General features: G+C 37.4%; 1 protein-coding gene across 1 annotated transcript in view; it reads left to right on the plus strand.

Annotated features, from left to right (window-relative positions):
- HERC2 (HECT and RLD domain containing E3 ubiquitin protein ligase 2) overlaps positions 1-26,999 on the plus strand; it is a 274,285-nt gene that overhangs the window by 194,475 nt on the left and 52,811 nt on the right. The window contains exons 57-69 of the mRNA XM_047086559.1: positions 586-761; positions 8,803-8,914; positions 10,348-10,429; positions 10,536-10,679; positions 12,410-12,500; positions 12,800-12,977; positions 13,164-13,245; positions 13,329-13,500; positions 14,261-14,405; positions 15,117-15,342; positions 21,859-22,030; positions 22,900-23,089; positions 23,631-23,771. Of these exons, the coding sequence (XP_046942515.1) occupies positions 586-761; positions 8,803-8,914; positions 10,348-10,429; positions 10,536-10,679; positions 12,410-12,500; positions 12,800-12,977; positions 13,164-13,245; positions 13,329-13,500; positions 14,261-14,405; positions 15,117-15,342; positions 21,859-22,030; positions 22,900-23,089; positions 23,631-23,771 (1,911 nt within the window). The remainder of the gene's footprint in view (positions 1-585; positions 762-8,802; positions 8,915-10,347; positions 10,430-10,535; positions 10,680-12,409; positions 12,501-12,799; positions 12,978-13,163; positions 13,246-13,328; positions 13,501-14,260; positions 14,406-15,116; positions 15,343-21,858; positions 22,031-22,899; positions 23,090-23,630; positions 23,772-26,999) is intronic.

The raw sequence follows: 26,999 nt of genomic DNA on the forward strand, positions 1-26,999 counted from the left end.
TTTTAGGTATGACCATAGTAATGTGGATGCATTTTTTAAATGCCTGTACTTCAGTGACACACTGAAGTTTGAAACAACATGGTCCCTGGAATTTTCTTATGATAATCCATATATGAACAAAATTGCTCATAATGTTGATAACTTGGAACTAGGTGATAGGGTTGTGGGGCTTTTTGTGTGATTTTCTCTAATTTATATATATTCAAGTATTCTTTATTCTAAAAATTAAGAATGCTCTGAACTACCTGACGTTTAATCTCTTTCCAAATAATTCTTGGTTCTATAATGCTTTAAGACAGAAAAGCTTGTAGTCATTCAGTAAGGCTATTATACTGCTTCATTTTAGTAAGAAAATGAGTATGAGTCCCATGCCTTGGATATACATACGTGGTGATTAATGACTTTTTAAAATTGTACTCAAATGTAGCTGTATTAATATTGCCTAACTTGCTTCAAATTTCCAGAACTAAAGTGAAAGAGCTGTAACTTTCCACACATTCCATGTCTCAAATGTGTTGCTGTCCAGTTTAAGTATCTCATGTATTTGAGTTTAGAAAGTCTGTAGCTTACCGTTTTTGTGTCTAGTATCACAGGTATATTGAAATTGCAATAAAGCAGTGCAGGAGCTCAGGAATTGATTGTAAAATTCATGGTCTCATCCTGCTGGGGCGGATCCGTGCAGAGGAGGAAGATTTAGCTGCAGTTCCTTTCTTAGCCTCTGATAATGAAGAGGAAGAAGATGAAAAAGGAAACAGTGGGAGGTGAGAGCCATTTGTTACTGGTGGTGCTCATTCCAAAATTCTCACCCTTAAAAGCAAATATTTAATTGGAGTGTATTTAATAATGAGAGTAATTTTATGCACTCAGGAATGTTTGGAAAATTTTAGTTGTTTTAAAAAATTTTAACTTAATATTTGAAAAATGTTTAATGTAGAAACACATTGGGGTGCCTGGGTGGCTCAGTTGGTTGAGCGTCTGACTTCAGCTTAGGTCATGATCTCATGGTTCGAGAGTTCGAGCCCCGCGTTGGGCTCTGTGCTGACAGCTCAGAGCCTGGAGCCTGCTTCAGATTCTGTGTCTCCCTCTCTCTGCCCCTCCCCCATGCACACACATGTGTGTACTCTCTGTCTCTCAAAAATAAATATTGGGGCGCCTGGGTGGCGCAGTCGGTTGAGCGTCCGACTTCAGCCAGGTCACGATCTTGCGGTCCGTGAGTTCGAGCCCCGCGTCAGGCTCTGGGCTGATGGCTCGGAGCCTGGAGCCTGCTTCCGGTTCTGTGTCTCCCTCTCTCTCTGCCCCTCCCCCGTTCATGCTCTGTCTCTCTCTGTCCCAAAAATAAATAAACGTTGAAAAAATAAATAAATAAATATTAAAAATATCATTAAAAAGAAGAAATAAAAATGTTTAATTTTTCTACCTGAAATATCACAATTAATATCTTGATATATATCCTTTTAGTTTTCTTTTTTATCTGTCCCTAATTGTGTTTTTCCAAGAGATGGTGTGATATGATATACATTTTATAAACATTTTGCTAAATATTTTGTTAACTTTTAAATTAAAATATTGTGTAAAATATATATAATAAAATTTATCCTCAACTATTTTTATTGTTTTAGTAAAAAAAATTTTTAATGTTTATTTATTTTTGAGAGAGAGAGAGAGAGGGAGACAGACAGACAGACAGACAGAGAGACAGAGCATGAGAGGCAGAGGGGCAGAGAGAGAGGGAGACACAGAATCTGAAGCAGGCTCCAGGCTCTGAGCTGTCACCACAGAGCCCGATGTGGGGCTCGAACTCAGAGTGCAAGATCATGACCTGAGCTGAAGTCAGAGGTTTAACTGACTGAGCCACCCAGGCGCCCCAGCCTCTTAACTGTTTTTATTTTTTGATCAAGTGGGATTCATTCCTGGGCTGTGTCACGGCTGGTTCAACACTCGCAAGTCAATCAACGTGATACATCACGTTACTAAAAGAAAAGATAAGAACCATATGATCCTGTCAATCGATGCAGAAAAAGCATTTGACAAAATTCAGCATCCTTTCTTAATAAAAACCCTCGAGAAAGTCAGGATAGAAGGAACATACTTAAACATCATAAAAGCCATTTATGAAAAGCCCACAGCTAATATCATCCTCAATGGGGAAAAACTGACAGCTTTCTCCCTGAGATCAGGAACCTGATAGGGATGTCCACTCTCACCACTGCTGTTTCACATAGTGTTGGAAGTCCTAGCATCAGCAATCAGACAACAAAAGGAAATCAAAGGCATTAAAATTGGCAAGATGAAGTCAAGCTTTCACTTTTTGCAGATGACATGATACTATACTTGGAAAACCCGATAGACTCCACCAAAAGTCTCTAGAACTGATATATGAATTTAGCAGTCTTAGGATACAAAATCAATGTACAGAAATCAGTTGCATTCTTACACACTAATAATAAAGGAACAGAAAGACAAATAAAGAAACTGACCCCATTCACAATTGCACCAAGAATCATAAAATACCTAGAAATAAACCTAACCAAAGATGTAAAAGGTCTGTATGCTGAAAACTATAGAAAGCTTATGAAGGAAATTGAAGAAGATATAAAGAAATGGAAAAACATTCCGTGCTCATGGATTGGAAGAATAAATATTGCTAAAATGTCAATACTACCCAAAGCAATCTACACATTCAGTGCAATCCCAATTAGAATTATACCAGCATTCTTCTCGAAGCTGGAACAAGCAATCCTAAATTTGTATGGTACCACAAAAGGCCCCGAATAGCCAAAGTAATTTTCAAGAAGAAGACCAAAGCAGGAGGCATCACAATCCCAGACTTTCTACTACAAAGCTGCAGTCATCAAGACAGCATGGTATTGGCACAAAAACAGACACACAGACCAATGGAATAGAATAGAGACTCCAGAATTGGACCCACAAAAGTATGGCCAACTAATCTTTGACAAAGCAGGAAAGAACATCCAATCAAAAAAAGACAGTTTCTTTAACAAATGGGGCTGGGAGAACTGGACAGCAACATGCCGAAGGATGAAAGTAGACCACTTTCTTACACCATTCACAAAAATAAACTCAAAATGGATGAAGGACCTAAATGTGAGACAGGAAACCATCAAAACCCTAGAGGAGAAAGCAGGAAAAAACCACTCCAACCTCAGCCATAGCAATTTCTTACTTGACACATCTCCAAAGGCAAGGGAATTAAAAGCAAAAATGAACTATTGGGACCTCATGTAGATAAAAAGCTTCTGCACTGCAAAGGAAACAATCAACAAAACTAAAAGGCAACCGATGGAATGGGAAAAGATATTTGCAAATGACATATCAGACAAAGGGCTAGTATCCAAAATCTGTAAAGAACTCACCAAACTCCACACCCGAAAAACAAGTAACCCTGTGAAGAAATGGGCAGAAAACATGAATAGACGCTTCTCTAAAGAAGACATCTGGATAGCCAACAGGCACATGAAAAGATGCTCAACGTCACTCCTTATCAGGGAAATACAAATCAAAACCACACTCCTATACAGCCTCATGCCAGTCAGAGTGGCTAAAAGGAACAAATCAGGAGACTATAGATGCTGGTGAGGATGTGGGGAAATAAGAACCCTCTTGCACTGTTGGTGGGAATGCAAACTGGTGCAGCCACTCTGGAAAACAGTGTGGAGGTTCCTCAAAAAGTTAAAAATAGATCTACCTTATGACCCAGCAATAGCACTGCTAGGAATTTACGCAAGGGATACGGGAGTGCTGATGCCTCGGGGCACTTGTACTCCGATGTTTATAGCAGCACTTTCAACAGTAGCCAAATTATGGAAAGAGCCTAAATGTCCATCAACTAATGAATGGATAAAGAAATTGTGGTTTATATACACAAGGAATACTACTGGGCAATGAGAAAGAATGAAATCTGGCCATTTGTAGCAACGTGGATGGAACTGGAGAGTGTCATTCTAAGTGAAACAAGTCACACAGAGAAAGACAGATACCATATGTTTTCACTCTTATGTGGATCCTGAGAAACTTAACAAAACCATGGGGGAGGGGAAGGAAAAAAAAAGGGAGGGAGCCAAACCGTAGGAGACTCTTAAAAACTGAGAATAAACTGAGAGTTGATGGGGGTGGGAGGGAGGGGAGGGTGGGTGATGAGTATTGAGGAGGGCACCTGTTGGGATGAGCACAGGGTGTTGTATGGAAACCAGTTTGACAATAAATTTCATATTAAAAAAAACCTTTTTAAATGTATGTAGTTCCTTGGCATTAAGTACATTCATATTATTGTGTAATTATGGGCAGTATTTATCCCTCAAATATCCATACCATTAAATAGCCTTTTGTTAGGGCGCCTGGGTGGCTCAGTCGGTTAAGTGACCGCCTTCAGCTCAGGTCATGATCTCAAAGTCTGTGGGTTTGAGCCCCACATCGGGCTCTTGGTGACAACTTGGAGTCTAGAGCCGGCTTCAGATTCTGTGTCTCCCTCTGTCTCTGCCCCTCCCCTGCTCACACTCTGTCTCTCTCAAAAATAAAATCAAAACCAAAAAAAAATTAACAAAAAAATAGTCTTCTGTCATGTAATTTTATTGAGTGCAGTATTTCATCTTATGACAATGTTCTCATTTGCTTCCTCAATTAGATATTTTGCATGAATATTATAGTGATGAATATTAGTGTACTCATTCACCATACATCTGTTGAATACCTGTTATTAGCTAAATCCTGTTTCTGTCCTGTGAATGCTGTGGTGAATATGCAAATTAAGACAAACACACAAATTAGAATTCATCATCAGAGTGGCCTTAAGGCTGTGGAAAGTGCATGAAGGAGAAATGCATGGTGCTTTGAGAGTCAAACAAAAGACCGTTGATCTACAAAAGAGCATTGATCTGTCAGGAGAACAAGAAAAACTCTCTCCAAAGGCATACTTTCAGGAAGAGTCAGAGTTTTCAAAACAAAGTGGGCAGAAAAAGGTGTTTCGGGCAGGGGAATAACATATACCAAGGGTTAAGAAAGACATCTGCCAGGTTTCTGCACATTCAGTTTTTTAATTCTTTTTTTCCCCCTTACATTTATTTATTTATTTATTTATTTATTTATTTATTTATTTATTTAATGACCTAGAGAGACAGCACAAGTTAAGGAGGGGCAGAGAGAGAAGGAGACACAGAATCTGAAGCAGGCTCCAGGCTCTTAGCTGTCAGCACAGAGCCCAATGCGGGGCTCAAACTCACAAACTGTGAGATCATGACCTGAGCTGAACTTGGATGCTTAACCGACTGAGCCACCCAGGTGCCCCAGAAAACAGTGCATTTTCAAGTGTTGTGTGTGGGTTATATTCAAATGGCTTTGTTTCTTAAGGCATAAGTAAGAAATTTTCATAAAATACAAAAATTCATACAAATAGTAAAACCAATATCTATCTTGTACAGAAAAAAATTTAAATATATATAAAAATCCAAGATGGCTTTTAGACTGAAATCTAACTACTTCTGAAATATATCTAGATTATAGGTTCTTTCTTTCTGTCTTTCTTTCTTTCTTTTTTAATTTTATTTTTTACTTTTTAAAATTTACATCCAAATTAGCATATAGTGAAACAATGATTTCAGGAGTAGATTCCTTAATGCCCCTTACCCATTTAGCCCATCCCCCCTCCCACAACCCCTCTAGTAACCTCAGTTCTCCATATTTATGAGTCTCTTCTGTTTTGTCCCCCTCCCTGTTTTTATATTATTTTTGTTTCCCTTCCCTTATGTTCATCTGTTTTGTCTCTTAGTCCTTATATGAGTGAAATCATATGATTTTTGTCTTTCTCTGACTGACTAATTTCACTTAGTATAATACCCTCCAGTTCCATCCACGTAGTTGCAGATGGCAAGATTTCATTGTTTTCGATTGCCAAGTAATACTCCATTGTATATATATACCACATCTTCTTTATCCATTCATCCATCGATGAACATTTGGGCTCTTTCCATACTTTGGCTATTGTTGATAGTGCTGCTATAAACATGGGGGTACATGTGTCCCTTTGAAACAGCACACCTGTATCCCATGGATAAATTCCGAGTAGTGCAATTGCTGGGTTGTAGGGTAGTTCTATTTTTAGTTTTTTGAGGAACCTCCATACTGTTTTCCAGAGTGGCTGCAACTGCTTGCATTCCCATCGCTTTTTTAATTCTAAGATGTTTATGGAGGACTGGAGTGTGTGGGCAGATGTTTGAGCTCTGTTCACGTCCCAGTAGAAAACAACGTAGATAAATCACTTTCCTCAGATAAGTTGTATTTCCCTAGAGAAATTGCTAAAAGTGCATTGCTAAATCAAATGATATACAGAGTCATTTGATACGTGTTACTGTTGTCCTGCTAGTGTAACCTGTTCCTTGCGGATACTAGAAGGAGGCAGGTACCCTAGTGCTGGCTGAGTTCTTCTGCACTGCCCTTTTCACTAAGTGTTTTTTAGTTTTTTAGACAATGTAAGCTGTCTTTCTTTTAGAAACGGAGGAGCTCTGCCTCTCACTGTTATTAAAACACATTCTCTTAGTCGTGAATGGGTGGCAACTGTGGTAATAAATCAGGTTATTCTGGGGTTCTGTGATCTTGGGTTTGGATTCTGTCATGTATTATTTTGGAACCTTTGCACTGAAACTGAAAAGAAAATAGTATATATGATACTACCTCATCTAGAATATATATCATATTGTGTGTTATGGTTCAAACTGGTGGTATCTATATACGTTAATTAAGGAAGGAAAATTCCAGTTTCCTTGAATGAATCATTGAGATTTTTAAGAGGAAGATCTATAGTTTTGCATATTCTTATTCAGTAGCTATGAAAATGAATTGGGCAAATATGTAAATACATGTACTATATATATGAGATAACCAAAAATGTTTGAGCTGTACTCATTGATGAAATTTTTACATAATTGAATACATTAACAAAATAATTCTAGGTATTTGAATGTAATGTTTTTTCCTGTCAGATCTTAATTAGCTAACGATTTCAGGGTGAATGAGTAGTCCAGACAGTTTCCCCTTGCCCACACTAACTACCCGCTGACCTCCATTCCTGCTGGTTGATAATTACATGGTACCAGTTGTTTCATATCTTGCATATCACTCTTGGTGTCCCATACATATTTTTGACTAAAATGTGTTGTAAGTATGTCAAAGATACATGGTCCCTGATTTACAGTAGTTTGACTTGTAAGTTTTCAACTGTACGATAGTGCAAAAGTGATACACATTCAGTAGAAGCCATATTCGAATTTTGAATTTTGATCTTTTCCCAAGTTAGCAATATGTGGTACAATCCTCTCTTTTAATACTGGATGGCAGCAGCAAGCCTTAGCTCCCAGCCATGTGATCACAAGGGTAAATAACCAATATACTTATTATAGCCATTCTGTTCCTATACCATTCTGTTTTTCATTTTCAGTACAGTATTCAAGAAATTACATGAGATACTCAACACTTTATTATAAAATAGGCTTTGTCTATTTTGTCCAACTGTAGACTAAGTGTTCTCTGCATGTTCAAGGTAGGGTAGGCTAAGCTATGATTTTTGAACCTGCATGTTCAAGGTAGGGTAGGCTAAGCAAGGTTAGGTGCAGTTTTAAAATGCATTTCAACTTATGGTATTTTCTATTTATGATGAATTTATTGGGGTATAACACCATTGTAAGTGGAGGAAGATCTGTACTTACAATATACATTACTTGTTCTCTTTTGCCTGGTATCAGATGAAAGAATTTTCCTACATTTTTATTCCCAACCCATAATATTTTGATCCCTGAAAGTAAATATTCATTAGTATATAATGTATTAAAAAAATCTTACTTATCTGGAATCTAGTCTCGAGCCTTCACTTTTCCATCCTCACTTATAAAAATAGAACAAAAGCAAACAAAAAGGCAAACACCTTAAACACAGAAGAAGCAGTTCCTTAGTAGCTGGCATTACCTGACAACAAAGAAAATCTAACACTGTCCCATTTACTTGGTGGTCTCGAGTTCAAGAACTGGAGTACTTTATTGATTCAACTTCCAACCCATTGAGGGCAGGTCAGGAGATTTAATGAGCAAGGTGGTGGGAGCCAGTAGCCAGAGCTTTGCTTCAGGAGCCTTGGGGTACAGAGCAGGCCCCTCAGGAGAGCAAGGAGGTGGGGGATCTCTAGCCCAGCTGCCCTATGTGGAGGGCAGAGGGTGTGAAGGATAAAAATTACATTTTGCTTTGGGACATGTATCTGTGTTAGAGTACCTCAAAAGTCATATGGCTAAATCTATTTTATTACTTCTTTGAGGGGAAAAATGTTTATTGTTTAATAAACCAGTTGTTTATTTAGATTTACAGACATTGCCACAATGCCAGGCCCAGTGGTGATTGCTGAGGCCATTTAATCATTAAGTGTTCTCTGAATTTAACATCTGTAGTAGTTGTGTATTGAGGCATTGGGCGGGTATATCTGTGAGACAGTAAAACAGTTGTTTTGTTCAACTTGATGTGTAAGAAGAAAGAGAGCTTCATAGTGTGTCATAGAAAGGTCTCCGCCAAAAACAAGGCTAGAGTTAAATTACAGTATTGAAAGGTATTATGATGGCATCTAGAAATTTTGACCCTCTGGAATGCTAACTTGTGTATTTACTTGAGGTTTTGTTGTATTAAAACAAAACTTTTATTAAGAGTTTCTGATAATAACCAGCAAACTTTGCTTGCTTGAGGTTGCTTTCCTTTTTGTTTAAAAAAAATTTTTATATTAAATGACTTCTATTTCTGTCTTTTTTGTTTGGTTAGCCTTATTAGAAAGAAGGCTGCAGGGCTGGAATCAGCGGCTACAATAAGAACCAAAGTGTTTGTGTGGGGACTGAATGACAAGGACCAGCTGGGCGGCCTGAAGGGCTCTAAGGTATCCCTCTCTGCCTGAAGTTCCTCACCTGACACTCACCTGTCATCACCTGTCATTACATGATCGAGGAGGATCTTTGCTGGTGCCTTTGTCCCAGAGAGGCTCAAAAATAATCAGACCTCTTTGGAGGTTTTTATGATGGTTTACCTTCTATAAGTTGTTGTGTAAATTGGCTTTTCTAAAGAAATTCTTGATATGAACTTGCAGACATTATCAGATTTAGTTTCTATTAAAGCCTCTGTCCTTAGAAAATAGTGCACTTCAGATGTAGTGGTATTATTGCTGTTTTATAAACTAGAAAATATACTTTTGGAAAGATTTGACAAACAGATGAAAATTATAGACTGTAATTATATTTTGCCTTCAGTACAATAAACATTTTCGCTAACCATGAACAAAATAATGTGTAAAAAATGCCATAGTAGCATAAAGATGAGCAAGACGTCATTTAAAGACTAGGTACAACAAATGATGCATTTGAACTAGGGTTGAATTCAGCATCTGTTATGTTACTTAGTGTCTCTTACCCAAGGAGCCACAAAACAAATTACTCGAAATTTAGTGCCTGGAAATAGTTTCCCTTCCGATGAGTGTCTCTGCCTTTCAGTATTCTGTGAGACTTCACCCATCATAAGATCCCTTATTAACTTGCATTGTTGAGAAGCTGATAAAGTTAGAACTCATTTTAAATCTCCCCTTTCAAATACAACAAATTTTCATCTTTATTTGAACATCCTTGAATCAGTTTGTGTTTTAAAGCCCCAAGGCTCCATTTGGAGGTGGGCAGGGGGCAGTAAGCTCTGGGAGTCTCAGTTGTAATGGTGTGGGGCTGTATAGAGGATTTGTTGGAGTTTGCACGTGAAGCATAGATTTGGCATTCCATGGTTATGATGAAGATTCTTTCTGGTGCTGGAGTAGTGATTATCTGATAATTTTGGGGAATTATAAAGATAAAGTCTTTAAGAATTTTAAATTAAGTCATACCCATACCAATGGGAAATTGAAGCACATAATTTCTGAGAGATGTCAGAATCAATAAGAATGAGCAGGAAGTGACATGAAATAAAATGTTTACCAGATGCTGGGTTACATCTTTACATTATATATATTTTATTTTTCACCTTTTATTGTGGAGCTGTTCAGACATAGCAGGTAGAAAGAATAGGGACCTGAGCCCTCATGTTCCTGTCCAGCTTCAACCGTTAACAGTAGAGGGTCATGGTTTTTGTCTTTATTTATTTTACACCTCCACCCCTGTTTAAAGTAGATGTCAGCATATCATTTCATCTTTAGAATACTGTACTGAATCTCTTAGAGAAAAGAACATCTTTGGTTAATATAACCATCCAAATTACAAAGTTTACATGTAATTTTAAACGTGTAAATAAAATTGTTTTTTTCCTTCTTTTGCTTAACAACAAATCCTGTTCTAGATAAAAGTTCCTTCATTCTCGGAGACACTATCTGCTTTGAATGTAGTACAGGTGGCTGGTGGTTCTAAAAGTTTGTTTGCAGGTATGATTATTCTTACACTAAAAAATTTTTAAATTATGCTTAGCACTAAAAACATAGTTGTTATGTTGTGAAAAGTGAGTCCTATCCTCCTTCTTGTTCTTTGCAGTGACTGTGGAAGGGAAGGTATATGCCTGTGGAGAAGCCACAAATGGCCGGCTGGGGCTGGGCATCTCTAGTGGGACTGTGCCCATCCCTCGGCAGATTACAGCTCTTAGCAGTTACGTGGTCAAGAAGGTGGCCGTTCATTCAGGTACCAGGCCAGAGTTGGCACTTGTATGCAGATAAGCCTTTTGCTCATGCTCTGTAAATAACTATGGCCCTTAAATATTTTTCCTGAGGGCGTCCTTGCATTCCTTTTCAAGTTTTACTTAATTGTTAAGAATAAAAATTGGATAGGGGCGCCTGGGTGGCGCAGTCGGTTAAGCGTCCGACTTCAGCCAGGTCACGATCTCGCGGTCCGCGAGTTCGAGCCCCGCATCGGGCTCTGGGCTGACGGCTCAGAGCCTGGAGCCTGTTTCCGATTCTGTGTCTCCCTCTCTCTCTGCCCCTCCCCCGTTCATGCTCTGTCTCTCTCTGTCCCAAAAATAAATAAACGTTGAAAAAAAAAAAAAGAATAAAAATTGGATAATATAAATCTCCAGGTGGTCTAGAATTTATTGTTGGTACACAAGGGTTTTTAGAGACCAGTAGTTGTAGGCATTCCAGGCGTGTGGGGACTAACCCTCCAAGGTATGCATTTTCAGTCTAGAAGCAGTGGTCACTGGTTCATGACATCTTTGAAATCATCATGTTCTGTGCTTAAATATAAGCTTGAATATCTTTGTGAGGAAAGAGCCTATAACTTTCCTCAGATTTTCAAAGTGTCTGTGAACCCTAGTGATAAGAAAGATCCTCTGAAAAAATCCCACTCCCTCAATTTAGAACCTTTACTGAGAATTATTCCAAAGCACTGTGTGAGGCCTCTGAGGAATGGAACTAAATTAGATACAAAACTCAGTTCATGCCTGCACTGAATAGGTTTGGGTTTAGCCCCATATAAAAGCAAGTCCAAACAGTAGTGGCATGAGCAGGATAGAATTTTACTTTTCTCCTCTGTAAAAGTCTGGGGCCGGGGTCCAGGGCCATTATGGTAGCTGAGTGCCCACGAGGAGCATAAGCACAGGCTCGCTCTTTCTGTCCATCCTTGATAGATGGCCATGCAGCTCTCCTAGGTGAGCACAGACAGGTGTTTCCTCCAGCCCACTCATTCCCTCTAAAGCAGTTTTCAGGAAGCCTTGCTCACTTCTGTCATGTCTCTGTCACCATCTTCTCTGGACAAGGGAGTCTGGGAAGTATACTTTTTAGCTGAGTGTATTGTTACTCTCCTTGCTGTGGGTTCTGTTGGTAAAGAATAGGGCAGAATGAATGTTGTGGGGGACTGGGATCTCAGGAGTTGGCAGGTACGCAGGTGAGAGAAAATGCCAGTAAAGATAGTGCTGTTCAATCATGGGGCAGAGTGGATGGACTGGGACAGTGGTCCACACTGGGGAAGAGCATGAGCATGAAGATTGAATACAGTGCCTTAATTGTAAATGATACTGTTTTTGCTTAAATAACTTCACTGTTGGTGTGCATTTTTCTAAAGCTTAATTGCCAGTACATTTGATAATTTGCCTAATCACAAATGTACTTATTTCTACTTTTTTTCCATCTGAATTTTGATCTTTTGTATATTTAACATAACAGGAACCCCATTATTAAATGGCACTGTTTTGTTTTCTTCTTCATTGCAAGTAAAATTCTTTCTAGGATTTCAACTTTGTAGTTTAATAAAAGTTCACTTACTTTATGTATTTGTCACCCTGAAATGTTGATCCTATCTACTCATTTATTCAGCACATATTCATTGAGCACATACTCTATGCCAGGCAGAGTAAGTAATTACACTGTGAACTTTTTGTAATGCAACTTTGGCAGCCCATATCTGTGTGGATGTTGCAGGTGGCCGGCATGCTACGGCTTTAACGGTTGATGGGAAGGTGTTTTCCTGGGGTGAAGGTGACGATGGCAAACTTGGACACTTCAGCAGAATGTAAGAATATTTTCTTCATTACTTGCTAGTAAGAAACTGTTACTGATAATAATAGTGAACATCTTTTGGTAGTTATTTTGCAGAAAATTAAATAGGATAGGTCATTTTTGAAAATGGAACTTAAAATATCTATTTGTTAAAAATATCTGTGCATGTGATTTGGCCTCACATGATCTGTTTTAATGTTTGATAGTTGATCTACAGATGTTTGACTAAATGTGGATCAGTGTTGATGTCCTTTTTTTCTTCTTTAAAAAGACTTGATCAATTATGGGGAATATTATTTTATCTTGCTTTAGGAACTGTGACAAGCCACGGCTTATAGAGGCCCTGAAAACCAAGCGTATCCGAGATATTGCCTGTGGCAGCTCGCACAGCGCAGCCCTCACATCCAGTGGGGAGCTGTACACCTGGGGCCTTGGAGAGTATGGCCGGTTGGGACATGGGGATAATACAACACAACTGAAGCCCAAAATGGTGATTATACACATTTTTATTGCTTACAGAAAACTTACCGTCTGCTGATTTCAAGAGAAGATAAGCTTCGAGTCTAGGAAAGTTCGTAAAGACATGTGCATTATTGGCTTTCAGTCTGTGGAAAAAATTTCCCTTGTTTTTTCAGTGCCTGTGCTTGATTCTGTTTTTAAATTTGTAATTGAGTAGGTCAAAGTCCTTCTTGGTCACAGAGTAATCCAGGTTGCATGTGGAAGTAGAGATGCACAGACCCTGGCTCTGACTGATGAAGGTGAGCTGCTGCCAGACTCTATGTTTCTGGGTGGGTAGGAACATCATGAATGCTGGCCTGAAGTACATATTTTTTGAACCTAGGTTTGGTATTTTCCTGGGGTGATGGTGACTTTGGAAAATTGGGCCGAGGAGGAAGTGAAGGCTGTAACATTCCCCAGAACATTGAGAGACTGAATGGACAGGGTGTGTGCCAGATTGAGTGTGGAGCTCAGTTCTCCTTGGCTCTCACCAAGTCAGGAGTGGTATGGACTTGGTACGTAAACTCCCTGTCACCCATCAATGTGTCTGTGTCCATGTAGACAGTGGTGGGACCCTGTACCCCATGCCTACCCTGGAGGGATGGTTAACTCTTCATTTTCTTACTTATCCAGGCATCTTTGTTCTTTTATTTATTTTGACTTAGGATTAGTGACAATATTATAATAATAAATTTCTCATTGTAACTCGGTCATTTGGGAAAGAACACTAGAGAATTTTTAGCCCAGCTTGTCTTTTCTGTTTAGATGAAGTTTATATAGAGGGTTTCTTCTTCCTTACCATGCCAGAAGCCTAGTGATCAAATGGACAGAAAGCAGATTTTTTATTTCTTTGATCCTGAAAAAGTTCACGTCTGTCTTGTGAAAGCTTATTTTATTAAATTTAAAAGGAGTAGGGCACCCAGCTGACCTTGTGACAGTGTGATGGGCCTTTGCTTGAGTGTTATGACTCAGCAGCAGCTTGAGGAAGAATTAGACCTGAGAGGACTTTTAAGAAGCATTTGAAATTGTCATGTGTTCAAACTCTTTATGTAAAATCTACATCAGTAACTTAAGTGTTGTACAATATATGTTAAGGATCTTACTATAGAATTAGTGAATTAATTTGAATTAATGATATACTATTTTATAACATAATTTCAGAGACCCTAGGCACTTAGTCTGATGTTAACATGTTGGCTTTAATGGGTGTTTTCCTGTGGAACATTACCTGATGATAACCATATATTAAAATGCACACTGTTGACTTTCTTGCAGGGGGAAGGGGGATTACTTCAGGTTGGGCCATGGCTCTGATGTGCATGTGCGGAAGCCGCAGGTGGTGGAAGGGCTGAGAGGGAAGAAGATTGTGCATGTGGCCGTCGGGGCCCTGCACTGCCTAGCCGTCACAGACGCAGGGCAGGTAAGCTGAGGTGACAGGTCCTTGTATCAAAAGTGTAACTTACGATGAAATGAAATGAAATGATGCAGAACTAATGGGCTGTGCCCATTTTGTTCCTGTGTGTATCTGTCCAGTTGTAAGCATGGCAGGGCACCCAGTAAAGAGTTGTTGACTAACATGTATTACAAAGTAGTGGGTTTTCCTGCTCTAAAATCCACCTGTAAATGAGAAAAGATTATTGTCATGGAAGGTGCTCCTACTGCTGAGATGTTAGCAGTGTTTCACTTTAGAACTTGATAGCTGATGGAGAGATATACATACATCATTTTAGAAATAAAGTCATTCATGACAAGTATTACTCCTCCATGACAGGCTCATGAATGTTATATTTTAAAAAATCATTTATGACAACAAATTAGCACACTGTTTTTAAAACAAAATGACTTAAAATTAATTATTCCTTCTAGTTCTGTAAAGCCAAGAAGTGAATTACTGGAAAAGTGAAAATATTGTTTTTGATCATTTTTCTTTGCAAAATAAAGGAAAAAAAATAAGTATTGAACCTTATTGAAGAGGAGAATCTCCCTGCTTCCTAAAACAAAGCCAAATAGATGAATTCATTGGATTGATATTAAGTAGATACTTATTGATAGTCATTAGAAAGAATTTTGAAGTAATTTTAGAGAAAATGTTCGAAATGTTGAAAAATTCTGTTTTTGTTCCCTGTAACAGGTTTATGCTTGGGGGGATAATGACCATGGCCAACAGGGCAATGGTACGACCACGGTTAATAGAAAGCCCACACTTGTGCAAGGCTTAGAAGGCCAGAAGATCACACGAGTGGCTTGTGGGTCTTCACACAGTGTGGCATGGACTACTGTTGATGTGGCAACACCCTCTGTCCACGAGCCTGTTCTCTTTCAGACTGCAAGAGACCCTTTAGGTGCTTCATATTTAGGTAACACAGAATTGTTTTTAGTATGAGATCCTTCTGTATGGTACAGCAACATTCTAGATAGAATATTTAATAAGACCACCAGATTAGAGGTTGTAGCACTGTGTTAACTTCATTCTGAACCAAGATCACAAAATAATCACGGTACTCTGATTTTTGCATGCTGGAATGAAAATTTTAAAAGGAAGTACTGATGCTGATTCTTATATTATGATCAGGTCCACTCTGACAGTGCTGTATAATAACTGCTTGACATATGTAAGCACTGTGCTGGGCTACTTGGTATTTTCAACAGCTCTATTCAGGTATAATCAACAAACTGTACATATTTAAAGTGTAATTGACATGTTTGTGCCTGTGAAAGCATCACTGAGTCAAGATAAGTGAACACAGATATATCTTTTGTGCCCCTTCTCAAGTTCCCTTCCTCCCACAACTCCTGACTTGTCTTCTGACACTATATATAGATTTGCATTTTTTAGAGTTTTATATAAATGGAATCGTACAGTATATACTTTTCAAATCTCACTTTTTTCACTCAGCATAATTATATTGAGATTCTTCCATGTTGCATGTATCAGTAATTCTTTCCTTTTTATTGTTGAGTAATATTTCACTTATGGATATACTGTAATTAGTTATTTATCACCTGTGGTGATAATAATACCACCTCCATATTTTTGTCTACACTTGGTTTGGTCAGTCTTTATAATTTTAGCCTAGATTTGTGTAGATATGTAGTGGTATCTCATTGTGGTTTTACTTTGCATTTCACTGATGACTAATGATGTTAAGCATCATGTTTATTTACTATCCAAATATATGTTTTGTTGTAGTGTCTATTCCTATCTTTACTGTAGTTAAAACTAGGTTGTTTTCTTATGATTGAGTTTTGAATGTTCTTTATATATTCTGGATCCAAGTCTTTTGTCAGATACGTGACTCGCACATATTTTCTTGAAATATGGCTTATCTTCTCATTCTCTTCAGGTCAATTTTAAAGAGCAGAAATTATTAATTTTGATAAAATCTATTTGATCCAATTTTTTTTAAATGGTTCATACTCTGGGTGTTATATCTAAAAAAACCTTTGTGTACTCAAGGTCATAAGATTTATTTCCTGTGTTATGTAAGATCTTTAGTTGTAGATATTTAGGTCTATGCTTGATCTTGAGTTAAATTTTATATATTGTATGAGATGTGCATTGAAATTCTGTTTTGGAGGCATGTGTGTGAATACCCAGTTGTTTCAGTTGCATATATTGAAAAAACTATTCTTTCTCCGTTGAATTGTCTTTTGCACCTTTGTCAAAAATCATTTGTCTGTGTATGTGTGGATCTATTTCTGGATGCTCAGTTTTATTGACTTATTTTTGTGTTTTGATGCTAATACCACATTGTTTTGATTACTATAACTTTATAAAAGACCCACATTCGGGCTGTGGTAATTCTTTAGCTTTGTTCTTTCTCAGATGCTGTTTTGAGTATTAGAATCAGCTTGTCAGTTTTTATGAAATAGCCTTCTTGGAATTTTGATTGCATTGACTATGGATCAGTTCAGACATCTTCGTAATATTGAATCTTCCAATCCATGGATGTAGCATTTCTTTGCATTTTTTGAGGTCTTTAATTTTTCTCAGCAATATTTTATAGTTTTACTTTATAAGTCTTTGTCGTATTTATCCCGGAGTATTTTATATTGTTCATACTGTTATAAGTGACATTTGAAAATTATTTTTGTTCCTTGTGTATTATCTAGAAATACTCAAGTTGGCACTTTCTAATATATAGAAATACAATTGATTTTTTTTAAGGCAACTTTATCTTTCTTTATTCTAATAGAAATGTATTTTTTTCTCCTCTGTCACTCATGAGGGGACATTCAGTCTCCAGCATCATCATCGGCTTTTATAATTATCTGAAATGTGGTCTTCTGGCTTCACCATTTATTAGCTGTATAAACTGGGGCAAGATCCTGAGCCTTCCTGTTTGCTGTTTCCTTTTCTGACATAGATGAAACTGGGGCTTGACTGTAGTCTTATCTTTTCCAATTTATATTAATCAGGGGTTCCATGTGGGTCTGTTTAACTTACAGCTCTTTTCATGTCACATTATGTTGTTACATTTTGACATTGCCCTTTCCCATCAGCACAGTACTCTGGAGAGTCATCCATGTTGTTGCATGTTTCAGTAATCCATTCCTTTTTATCACTGAGTACTCTTCTATGTTTTAACTATTCACACTCTGAAGGACATTTGGATTATTTCTAGTTTTAGGCTATTACAAATAAAACCTGCATGAATATTCACATACAGGTGTTTGAGTCTGTCTTCCATATCTGGGATAACCCCCCCTTGGTTTTGCAGCTTTTTGGTTTTTAAAATTTTTCTCTGTTGTTTATCTGCTTTTAGCTGTCCTCATCTTCATTAGTTCTTTCTTTATGCTTGCTTTATGTTTATTTTTTGTCTAGTTTCTTGATCATCTCATTGATTTGAGACCTTTTATTTTTCCTAATGTAAACTTTTAATAGTATAAATTTTCCTTTCAGCACTGCTTTTTAGCTATAGCTCACAAATTTTGATATGTTGTTTTTTCTTATTCACTTTTATGTATTTTAAAAATTCCCTTTTAGACTTTGTTTTGACTTATGGGTTATTCTTTGTTAGATTCAGTTTGCTAAAAAATTTTTTAAGAACCTTTTCCTCTTTGTTCGTGGTAGATAGTGGTCTGTAATTCTCAAATAATGTCTCTGTCTGGTTTTGGTATCAGGGTCAGGGTAATGCTGACCTCATAGAATGAAGTGGTAAATGTTCCCTGCTTTTCATTTTCCTTTTAAATTTGTGTATAATTGGTACTCTTTCAATAGAATTCATTAGTGAAGCCATATGGGCCTAGTGTTTTCTTTGTGGGGTTTCTTTCTGTCTTTTAACCACAAATTTAATTCCTTTAAGGGATACAAGGTTATCTCTTTCTTTTCTAATAAGATTTATGTCTTTGATGGAAGTTGTCCTTTCATGTAAGTTGTTGAATTTATTGGCAGTATTGGCTTATTTTCCTTTTAATATTTGTGGAATCTGTAGTAATGCCATTTCTTTCATTCCTTATATTGGTGACTGTATCTTCTCTTTCCAGTTTGTCTAGAGGTTTATCAATTTTACTAATTTTTTTCAAATAACAAATTTATAGTTTCCTTGATTTTTCTCTATTGTTTTTCTGTTTTCTGTTTTAGTGATGTGTGCTCTAATCTTGTTAATTGGTTTCTTTTTCTTTTGATTTAATTTGTTCTAATTTCTTATATTAGAAGCTTAGGTCATTGATTTAGGATCTTCCTGCTTTTCATATGGAGCCATTTACGTTTCTCTCCTTAATTATTTGACTTTGTAATCATTCTGTCAGTTATCCTTTTTATCCCTTTGCTTTGAAGTTTTTTGTTTTTAAAATCTAATTTGTCCCATATTAATATAGCCACTCCAGCTTTCTTTGATCAGTGCTGTATAGTATATAACCATGCTATTCCATGCACTGTGACATACTATATCTTTTTCATCCTTTTCCTTTTAACGTATTGTGTCTTTATATTAAAAGAAGTTTCCTTGGGGTGCTTGGGTGGCTCAGTCAGTTAAGCATCCAACTTTGGCTAAGGTCATGATCTCATGGTTCATGGGTTTGAGCCCCATGTTGGGCTCTGTACTGACAGCTTAGAGTCTGGAGCCTGCTTCAGATTCTTTGTCTCCCTCTCTGCCCCTCCCCCACTCATGCTCTGTTTCTCTCTCTCTCAAAATAAATAAACATTACAAAATATTTAAAAAAATAAAAGAAACTTCCCTTTAGGCAACATATAGTTGAATTTTGCTTTTTAAAATTTTTGCTGACAACCTCTAACTGGGGGTGTTTAGTCCAATTACATTCAATATGATTAATGTATTTGTTTTAAATCTATCATCCTGTTTTTTTTTAATCAGTCCTCACTGTTCATTGTTTTCTTTTTGCCTTCCATTAAATTATGTTTTATATTTTTTCTCCTTTGTATTCTAGGAGTGCTAACATACTATGCTATTTTACTGATTGTTTTAGAGTGTATATTATACACCTTTAACTTATTATAGTCTATCTTTAGATGTTACACTATTTCACATATAGTATATGAGTTATATAACAGTATATTCTATTGCTTCCCTCCCAGACTTTGTGCTATTGTTGTCATATTTCTGTGTAGGTTGTAAACATCACAGCATCTAAAATTAATTTTCTTTATTAAAAAAATCTTATGTTTATTTTATTTTTAAGAGAGAGAGAGAGAGAGACAAGAGCATGAGCAGGGGAGGGGCAGAGATAGAGGGAGACACAGAATCTGAAGCAGTCTCCAGGCTCCGAGCTGTCAGCACAGCTTGACAGTCAAGCAGGACTTGAACTCACTAACCACAAGATCATGACCTGAGCCAAAGTTGTATGCTTAACTTACTGAGCCACCCAGGTGGCCCTAAAATTAATTTACTTTAAACATTAGGTTATCAATTCAAATGTTTTAAATAATAAGAGAAGAACGCCTCTGTATTTACTCATGTAGTTGCCATTTTCAGGGTTCTTCATCCCTTTGTGGAAAACCATGTTTCCATCTGGCATTATTTTCCTTCTACTTGAAGGACTTCCCTTTTTATGTTTTATGGTGTAGATGTGCTGGGGATTTTTCCTGTCAGCTCTTAATGTCTGAACTAGTCATTATTTTGCTTCATTTTTGCAATTTATTTTAGCTGGGTATAGAATTATAGGTTGACAGTTTTTTCTTTTAGTTTTTTAAAGAAGACCCAGTGTCTTCTAGCTTGCATTGTTTTCATTGGGAATTTGCTGTTATTCTTATCTTTGTTGTTCTGTACATAATGTGTCTTTCTTCTCACACAGTTTTGAGACTTTCTCTTTATCTCCCTGGTTTTGAGCAATTTGACTACAATGTGTCTTGGTACAGTTATCTTCATGGATCTTGTGCTTGTACTTCTTGGATTTTTGGGTTTATAATTTTCATCAAATCTGGAAATTTTTCAGATTTTTTTTTTCTTCAAAAAATTGTTGTTTCTGTACCTTTCTCTTTCTCCTCTTTTGGGAACTCTGGTTCTCTATGTATTAGGTCTCTTGAAATTGTCCCATAGGTAATTGATGCTCTGTTCATTTTTTGCTTTCTTTTCTCCTCAGTTTCATTTTGCATAGCTTCCATTGCTATGTCTTCAAATTCACTAGTTTTCATTTTCTAATGTGCTGATTATGTCACCAAACTATTTTAATCTCAGACATTGTAGTTTCCTTTCTAGAAATTTGATTTGAGTGTTTTTATATCTTTCATATTTCCATTTCCCCTTTTGAACATACATAATATAGGTATAATAAGAGTTTTAATTTCCATGTCTGCTGGTTCTGACATTTGTGTCAGTTCTGGGTTATTTAGATCCATTGATTTTTCTTAATATTTATGAATTGGGTAGTATTTTCCTGTCTTCCTGCCTGCCTGGTAACTTTTAGTTAGATACTGTACATTGTGAACTTTACTTTGGATGTTGCTAGAGATTTTTGTATGTCTGTAAGTCTTCCTGAGCTTAGATACAGTTAGGTTACTCTGAAACATTTTGTTCCTTTTGGGTCTGGGTTTTGGATTTGTTTAGTGGCTTCAGACCTCTTATTAGTCTGGGGCTGGTTATTCTCCACCGCTGAGACAAGATCCTTCTGAATACTCTACTTAGTGCCCAGTGAATCATGGGGTCTTCCTGTGTGGCTGATGGGAGCAAGTGCTATGCTTGTCCCTCTGTATTCTTCAAGATGGTGCACTGGGCCTCCAGTCCTTTCATGTAGTTCTTTCTTTGACTTTGGGAAGTTTCCTGTCATGTAGGCATGCATCACCTTTTGCTGCATCCTCAGCTGGGGTGAGTGAGGTTACCTGCACAACTCCAGAGCAATATCAGGGCAACTCTCTCCTCTCTGCTTCTGTTCTATGAACTCTGACTATATTGGCCTCCCTGACTCTGAGGTCTGCCCCCTTTACGCACATAGACCACTGTACTCCACCTGGTTCCCTTCCCTTGGCTGAGGCCTGTGAGCTCTTTGGGCAGTGAAGAGTCGGAACATGTGTCTAGTAAGACTATTTATTGGTGAACATCTTGTCTTCTCTCCATTGTTTTGTATTATTTTTTGTTTTGCATTTCAATGGTAAGTAAATACAGGCAGTTATTGTATTTTCATAGCACATACATATGTTATAAATGCATTTAGCAAAAATCTGCATTTTTTTTTTGCAGTTATAGCAAAGCTTTGATGAAAATGGCTTGTTTTTAGAAGTATAGATAAATAGGTTGTTTGTTGTTGTTTTTGTTTTTGTTTTTACTCTGGGAGACCATTAATGAACCTAATACCTGATCTATGAAATAGCAAAATGCAGATTACAGTGTGTTTTATAACTAAACTGAAAGGTCAAATAGGAATAGAGCAAACTCTGATCTTTAAAGTTGAACCCACACTTTATTTTCCTTTTTCAGGTGTGCCTTCAGATGCTGATTCTTCTGCTGCCAGTAATAAAATCAGTGGTGCAAATAATTCTAAGCCAAATCGCCCTTCTCTTGCCAAGATTCTTCTGTCATTGGATGGGAATCTGGCCAAACAGCAGGCCTTGTCTCATATACTTACAGCATTGCAAATCATGTATGCCAGGTAGGCTTGTTGGCTAACTTTTGAAATCCTGTAGTTATGTAAACTTTGAGTTTCTATATTTTTGTTTGATCATATGTCTAGGACACTGTTGTGGTGTTATCTTTAAATGCTGTGAGTTTTAGTTCATATACCCTTAGATAGTGAATGATGATATCTTCGTGCTTTCTTTAATGAGGAATGAAATAGGAATCAGAAATCCAAACTTAAAAACATTTTGTTATTCTTTATGGTGAGTAAACTCTAAGCATTACTGTTTGAGGAATGATATTGATGTGTATTGATACGAATATGCAGTAATGTTTAAGACCACTGGTCATCTGCTTCACTCAAACACTTGATAAGGCAGAGTTTTGATAATACTATCTTTCCAACATTTTGCTGCTATTTTCTCAGTCTGAATAAGTTGCCCATCTGTCATGGTTATGGACTTGATGAGTAGAAATAAATTACATAGGAAAATTAATTTCAGACCAAAGTCCAACTCTGTCATTGAGAAGATGTTTAGTCTTTGCAACTTTGTGTGAAGCACCCTTGGTACACAGCTCTCAGTAAATAAAAAATTATCCTCAGCCTCTAACAATAAGCCTAGAAGATTTCTCAGGGAAATCCAGGGGTTTATTCTTGTCTGATTTTTATGTTTGATATTTTTTCACCTGTCATCACTGTGGTCATTCAGATAAATAAGATCTTAAGTAAACATTTTAGCTTTTAGTTGATGAATATTAGCTCATTAGTTTCCCAAAACTCCTTTATGTGTATCCTATAAAAATGAAGGCATCATTCAGTAAGGGCTTGTCCCTGCTCCTGACTCTTCTGTCCTGCAGTGGTAAAGGGCAGTTCACCACAGGCCTGGCTTTCTCTCCTGACAGAGATGCGGTGGTCGGGGCCCTCATGCCGGCTGGCATGATCGCCCCAGTGGAGTGTCCCTCATTCTCCTCCTCGGCACCTCCTTCTGATGTGTCTGCTATGGCCAGTCCTGTGAATGCAGAGGAATGTGTACTGGCTATTGATATTGAAGACAGACTGAGTCCAAATCCATGGCAAGAAAAGAGAGGAGAGGTAAAAATAAATAGAAAAGCAATAAAGCAACATTAGATCAAAAAGGAAATGGTAGCTACTTTGTATCTAGAGAAGTATAAGTCATTCTTCCACTAATTCAGAGTGCTTTTGTGCCTACTTCTGTGATTTTTGGCTTGGATTAGAAAATATTTTATTTAAAAGGATCTTTTTAGTGCTTAAGTAGAAATAGATTTATTCATTTAAAAAGTTGCTAAATGCAAATCCATACTCCTTTATCTGCAGTTCTGACACCTTAAAGCTATTTTGGGGAAAAACCCAACTTGAAGAGTTGTGAGCTCATTTTAATCTTCATGTGACCATTGTGAATATTAATAGGTTTTCATGGGAATATGAATGTGCTTGACTTTGCAGGGTTGCCCTGTACCCCACTGGAGCTGGTGGTGTATGCTCCTTGCTAACCTCTGTAACATCTGTGACATTCCAGATGACCCAAGGGGTTTGAGATCAGGCTTTTTGAAATTGTGTGGGAAGTGTGCCATGTTGCTGAGTTTTTCCTTTCCTTGTATACTTTTTAAACTAGATGATCTCTTCTGAAGATGCCATGACCCCCTCTGCAGTGACCCCATCTGCTTCCTCAGCTTCTTCTAGACCATTTATCCCAGTGACGGATGACCCAGGAGCTGCCAGCATCATTGCAGAAACTATGACAAAAACCAAAGAGGTCAAAGGGATTTCTTCTTTAACATTTTATTTGGAAATAATCTTAAATGTACACAAAAGTTGGAGAAATAGTACATAGAAATACAACACATTATACTACCATATACCGTTCACCTAGGTTCTCCAGTTGTTGGCATTTCTGAACCATTGTGGGGGAGCTGTAGGGCACAATCCCCTTTCATCCTCAAGGCTTTAGTGTGTATTTCCTGAGTGTCAGGGCATTACATTGATCCAGGATTACTTTCTAATCCATAGACTTAATCAGGTCTTTGCTCATTGTTCCAATAGTGTCATTTATGGGTTTAGAACCCATCTCAGGGTTGTGTGTTGTCTCTTTAGTACTCAATATGGGACATTCTTTAGTCCTTCCTTTTGGCTGAAACACCATACGAAGGATGTAGAGTTCTTTTCATTGCACCCCTCTGGGGTATGTGCATTGTTGATTTGCTGCATTACTAGTGATACTAATTCTTATCACTTAAGAGTATCTGCCAGGTTTCTCTACCAGAAGTTAATAAGAGTGTATTAGTAATTATTCATGAGGAGATACTTTGAGACTGTAAATACCTGTAAGTACCTTGTTCCTCATCATATTTTTACCCACTAGTTTCTAGTATCTGTTGATGATTCTAGCTGAATTCGTTATAACTGTGTTGTCACATGATGATTTTTCAGATTTCATCATTCCTTTTGGAATATAATTGTTGCTGTTCTTCTGTGAGAAGCTCCCTTCTCATCTTTGTCTGTCTGTCTACGATGATATAAAGTAGGATGGGATCCTACTTAATGACATACATTACTATCCTCATTTGACACCCCAATTATCCTAGACTTGGCCCTTGGGAGACCTTTTTGGCTGGTTCATTTGTCCTGACATGTCCCCATAATTTTTGAGCACTTCCTTACTTTTTGGTACAACAGTGTGTTCTGGACTTATCTTTCATTTGCCCTGTCCCTGCTCTGGAATCACCCATTTCTCCAACGATCCCTGATTCCTTTTAGTAGATCATAGAATTTAGAAACAAGATCTGGAAACTTGGTAAGTTGACTGCTATCGGATGTTCTTGGTTTACACCTTCTCAGCAAACATGCACGCATCTGAGCATTTTTTTTTTCTCATTTAGCATCTTATCTTTATAATAAACACCATGAGGGGTACCTGGGTGGCTCAGTCAGTTAAGCGTTCCACTCTTGATTTCAGCTCAGGTCATGGTCTTGCAGTTCATGAGATCGATCCCCATGTCAGGCTCTGTGATTGCACCTTGGAGCCTGCTTAGGATTCTGTCTCTCCCTCTCTCTACCCCTCCCCCACTTGTGCATGTGCTTGTACACTCTCTCTCTCTCTCTCAAAATAAGTAAACAAGAAAACCCCCAGCAAAACCATGAGTAGTTCAAACCACTATTTTAGCTTAGAATAAAAACCAAAAACCATTTTCAGTTTTAGTCCAACAACCACAGGATTTATCTTTGCTCTCTCCCTTTCTGTATTTAAAGTATATAATCCTTTTATTTGTTGCTGGATTGATTTGCTCTTTTGTTGAGGGTTTTTATAGCTGGTATTCATAAAGGATACTACTAATCTATAGTTTGCTTATGATGTCTGCCTGGTTTGTGTATTTGAGTAATACTGGCCTTAGTGGAATGAGTTGGGACAGTGTTCTTTTTTACTGTTTCTTTTTTAGAATAGTTTGAAGGGTTAGTGTTACCTCTTTAACTATTTTGTAGAATTTTATGTGTCCCTTTAACCTGTTCTCATCATTTTTTGCGTGTTTCCTTGCTTTCTGGCACAACACACAGTTCTAGTCTCAACAAAATGATTTATCCTCCAGCCCAGAAATCAAATGTTTCTCTAGGAAGTCTTGGTTCTTTTCAGTGGAGAATGGCATTTAGAAGGCAAGATCTGGGCCTTCATGTCCTCATTTAAGTTGGAGTGTTGATGTTCTCAAGCATTCTTAGTGGACAGAGCTAGGGAATAAATGTGTATGTGTATGTATATACACACAATAGATATGTATTCTTATATTTATTTAACTATATATCTACATATCTTGAAAACCACTGGTTCACAACAGTACAATCAATTGTAATACCAACACAGGATTCATTCTTCTTTTCTCCCCCTCTGTATTTATAACTCTCTTCTCTGAAAGTGAGAAACCTGATTCCTATTATTGGCAGTTTATTTATTTCCTCTTAGGTAGCCAGCCTCCCATGTTGGCTGCCACACCTTGCCCCACATGGATACCCCCTTTTCTCCACACAGCTCCTGACACTCAAAACCAGAAGTCATCCCCAATGGATACCCCCTTTTCTCTGCACAGCTTCTGATACTCAAAACCAGTTTGACTTCTGCTCAACTGCTTGATTTGTGACCTCTCCCTCACCTCCCAAGCTGGCTTGCCAAAGCAGGGACCCATTCTGTCACACCAGCCACCCCCACATGTGGACACCCTCCCCACCCCCATTTAGGTGCTCCCTATGCTTGGCTATCTTACCCTGCTCACACTCTCTGCCTTCTTCTTTGGGGACAAACATGCGTTTTTTGTTTTTTTTTTTTTAAGTTTTTACTTAAATTCCAGTTAGTTAACAGTGTAATATTAGTTTTAGGTATAAATGATAGTGCTCATCAAACAAGTGTACTCCTTAATCCCCATCACCTACTTAACATGCATTATTTTCAATTACATTTGGAACTCTTGATTTATTATTCTATTACTACTGGTAAAAATATGTCCTATGGAAATTATTCTTAACCATCTGTGGTAATAAAAAGATTGCCATTTATAAATTAGGTGGCTAGACTCAGCTTCTCATACTTCATGATCTCCTATGGTGAAGGTTTAATGCAGAAATTATCCTGAATTATATAAAATTTTTGCTTTTAGGTAGAAGAGGGATTTCTTTCCTACCAGTTTATTTAAGAGACATAGGCACTAACCAGATTATACCCCTAAATTCCTATCATTTCAGTTTTGGTTTGAGTCATAAATAAATAAATAACATAAAATATAAATGTAAATAAATAATTTTCATATTAGTATTAGGTTAGTATTAATCACGTGTTAATATATTCCACTGAATGCTTTTGCTGCTCTTCAGTGAGTGAGATTCTGTAATGGCATCATTTCTGATGAACTACACTTAACGATTCTCTGGGTCTCCATGCAGAGGTAGGAGCAGGGTCCATTTCTTTAAAGGGAGGAACTGTGTTCCTAGCACAGAGAAGTAT

The sequence above is a fragment of the Lynx rufus genome, unplaced genomic scaffold, assembly GCF_022079265.1.
Source record: "Lynx rufus isolate CCGP_SWC_20201006 ecotype Redwood Valley unplaced genomic scaffold, mLynRuf1.p SCAF_21, whole genome shotgun sequence".
Lineage (NCBI taxonomy): Eukaryota > Metazoa > Chordata > Mammalia > Carnivora > Felidae > Lynx > Lynx rufus.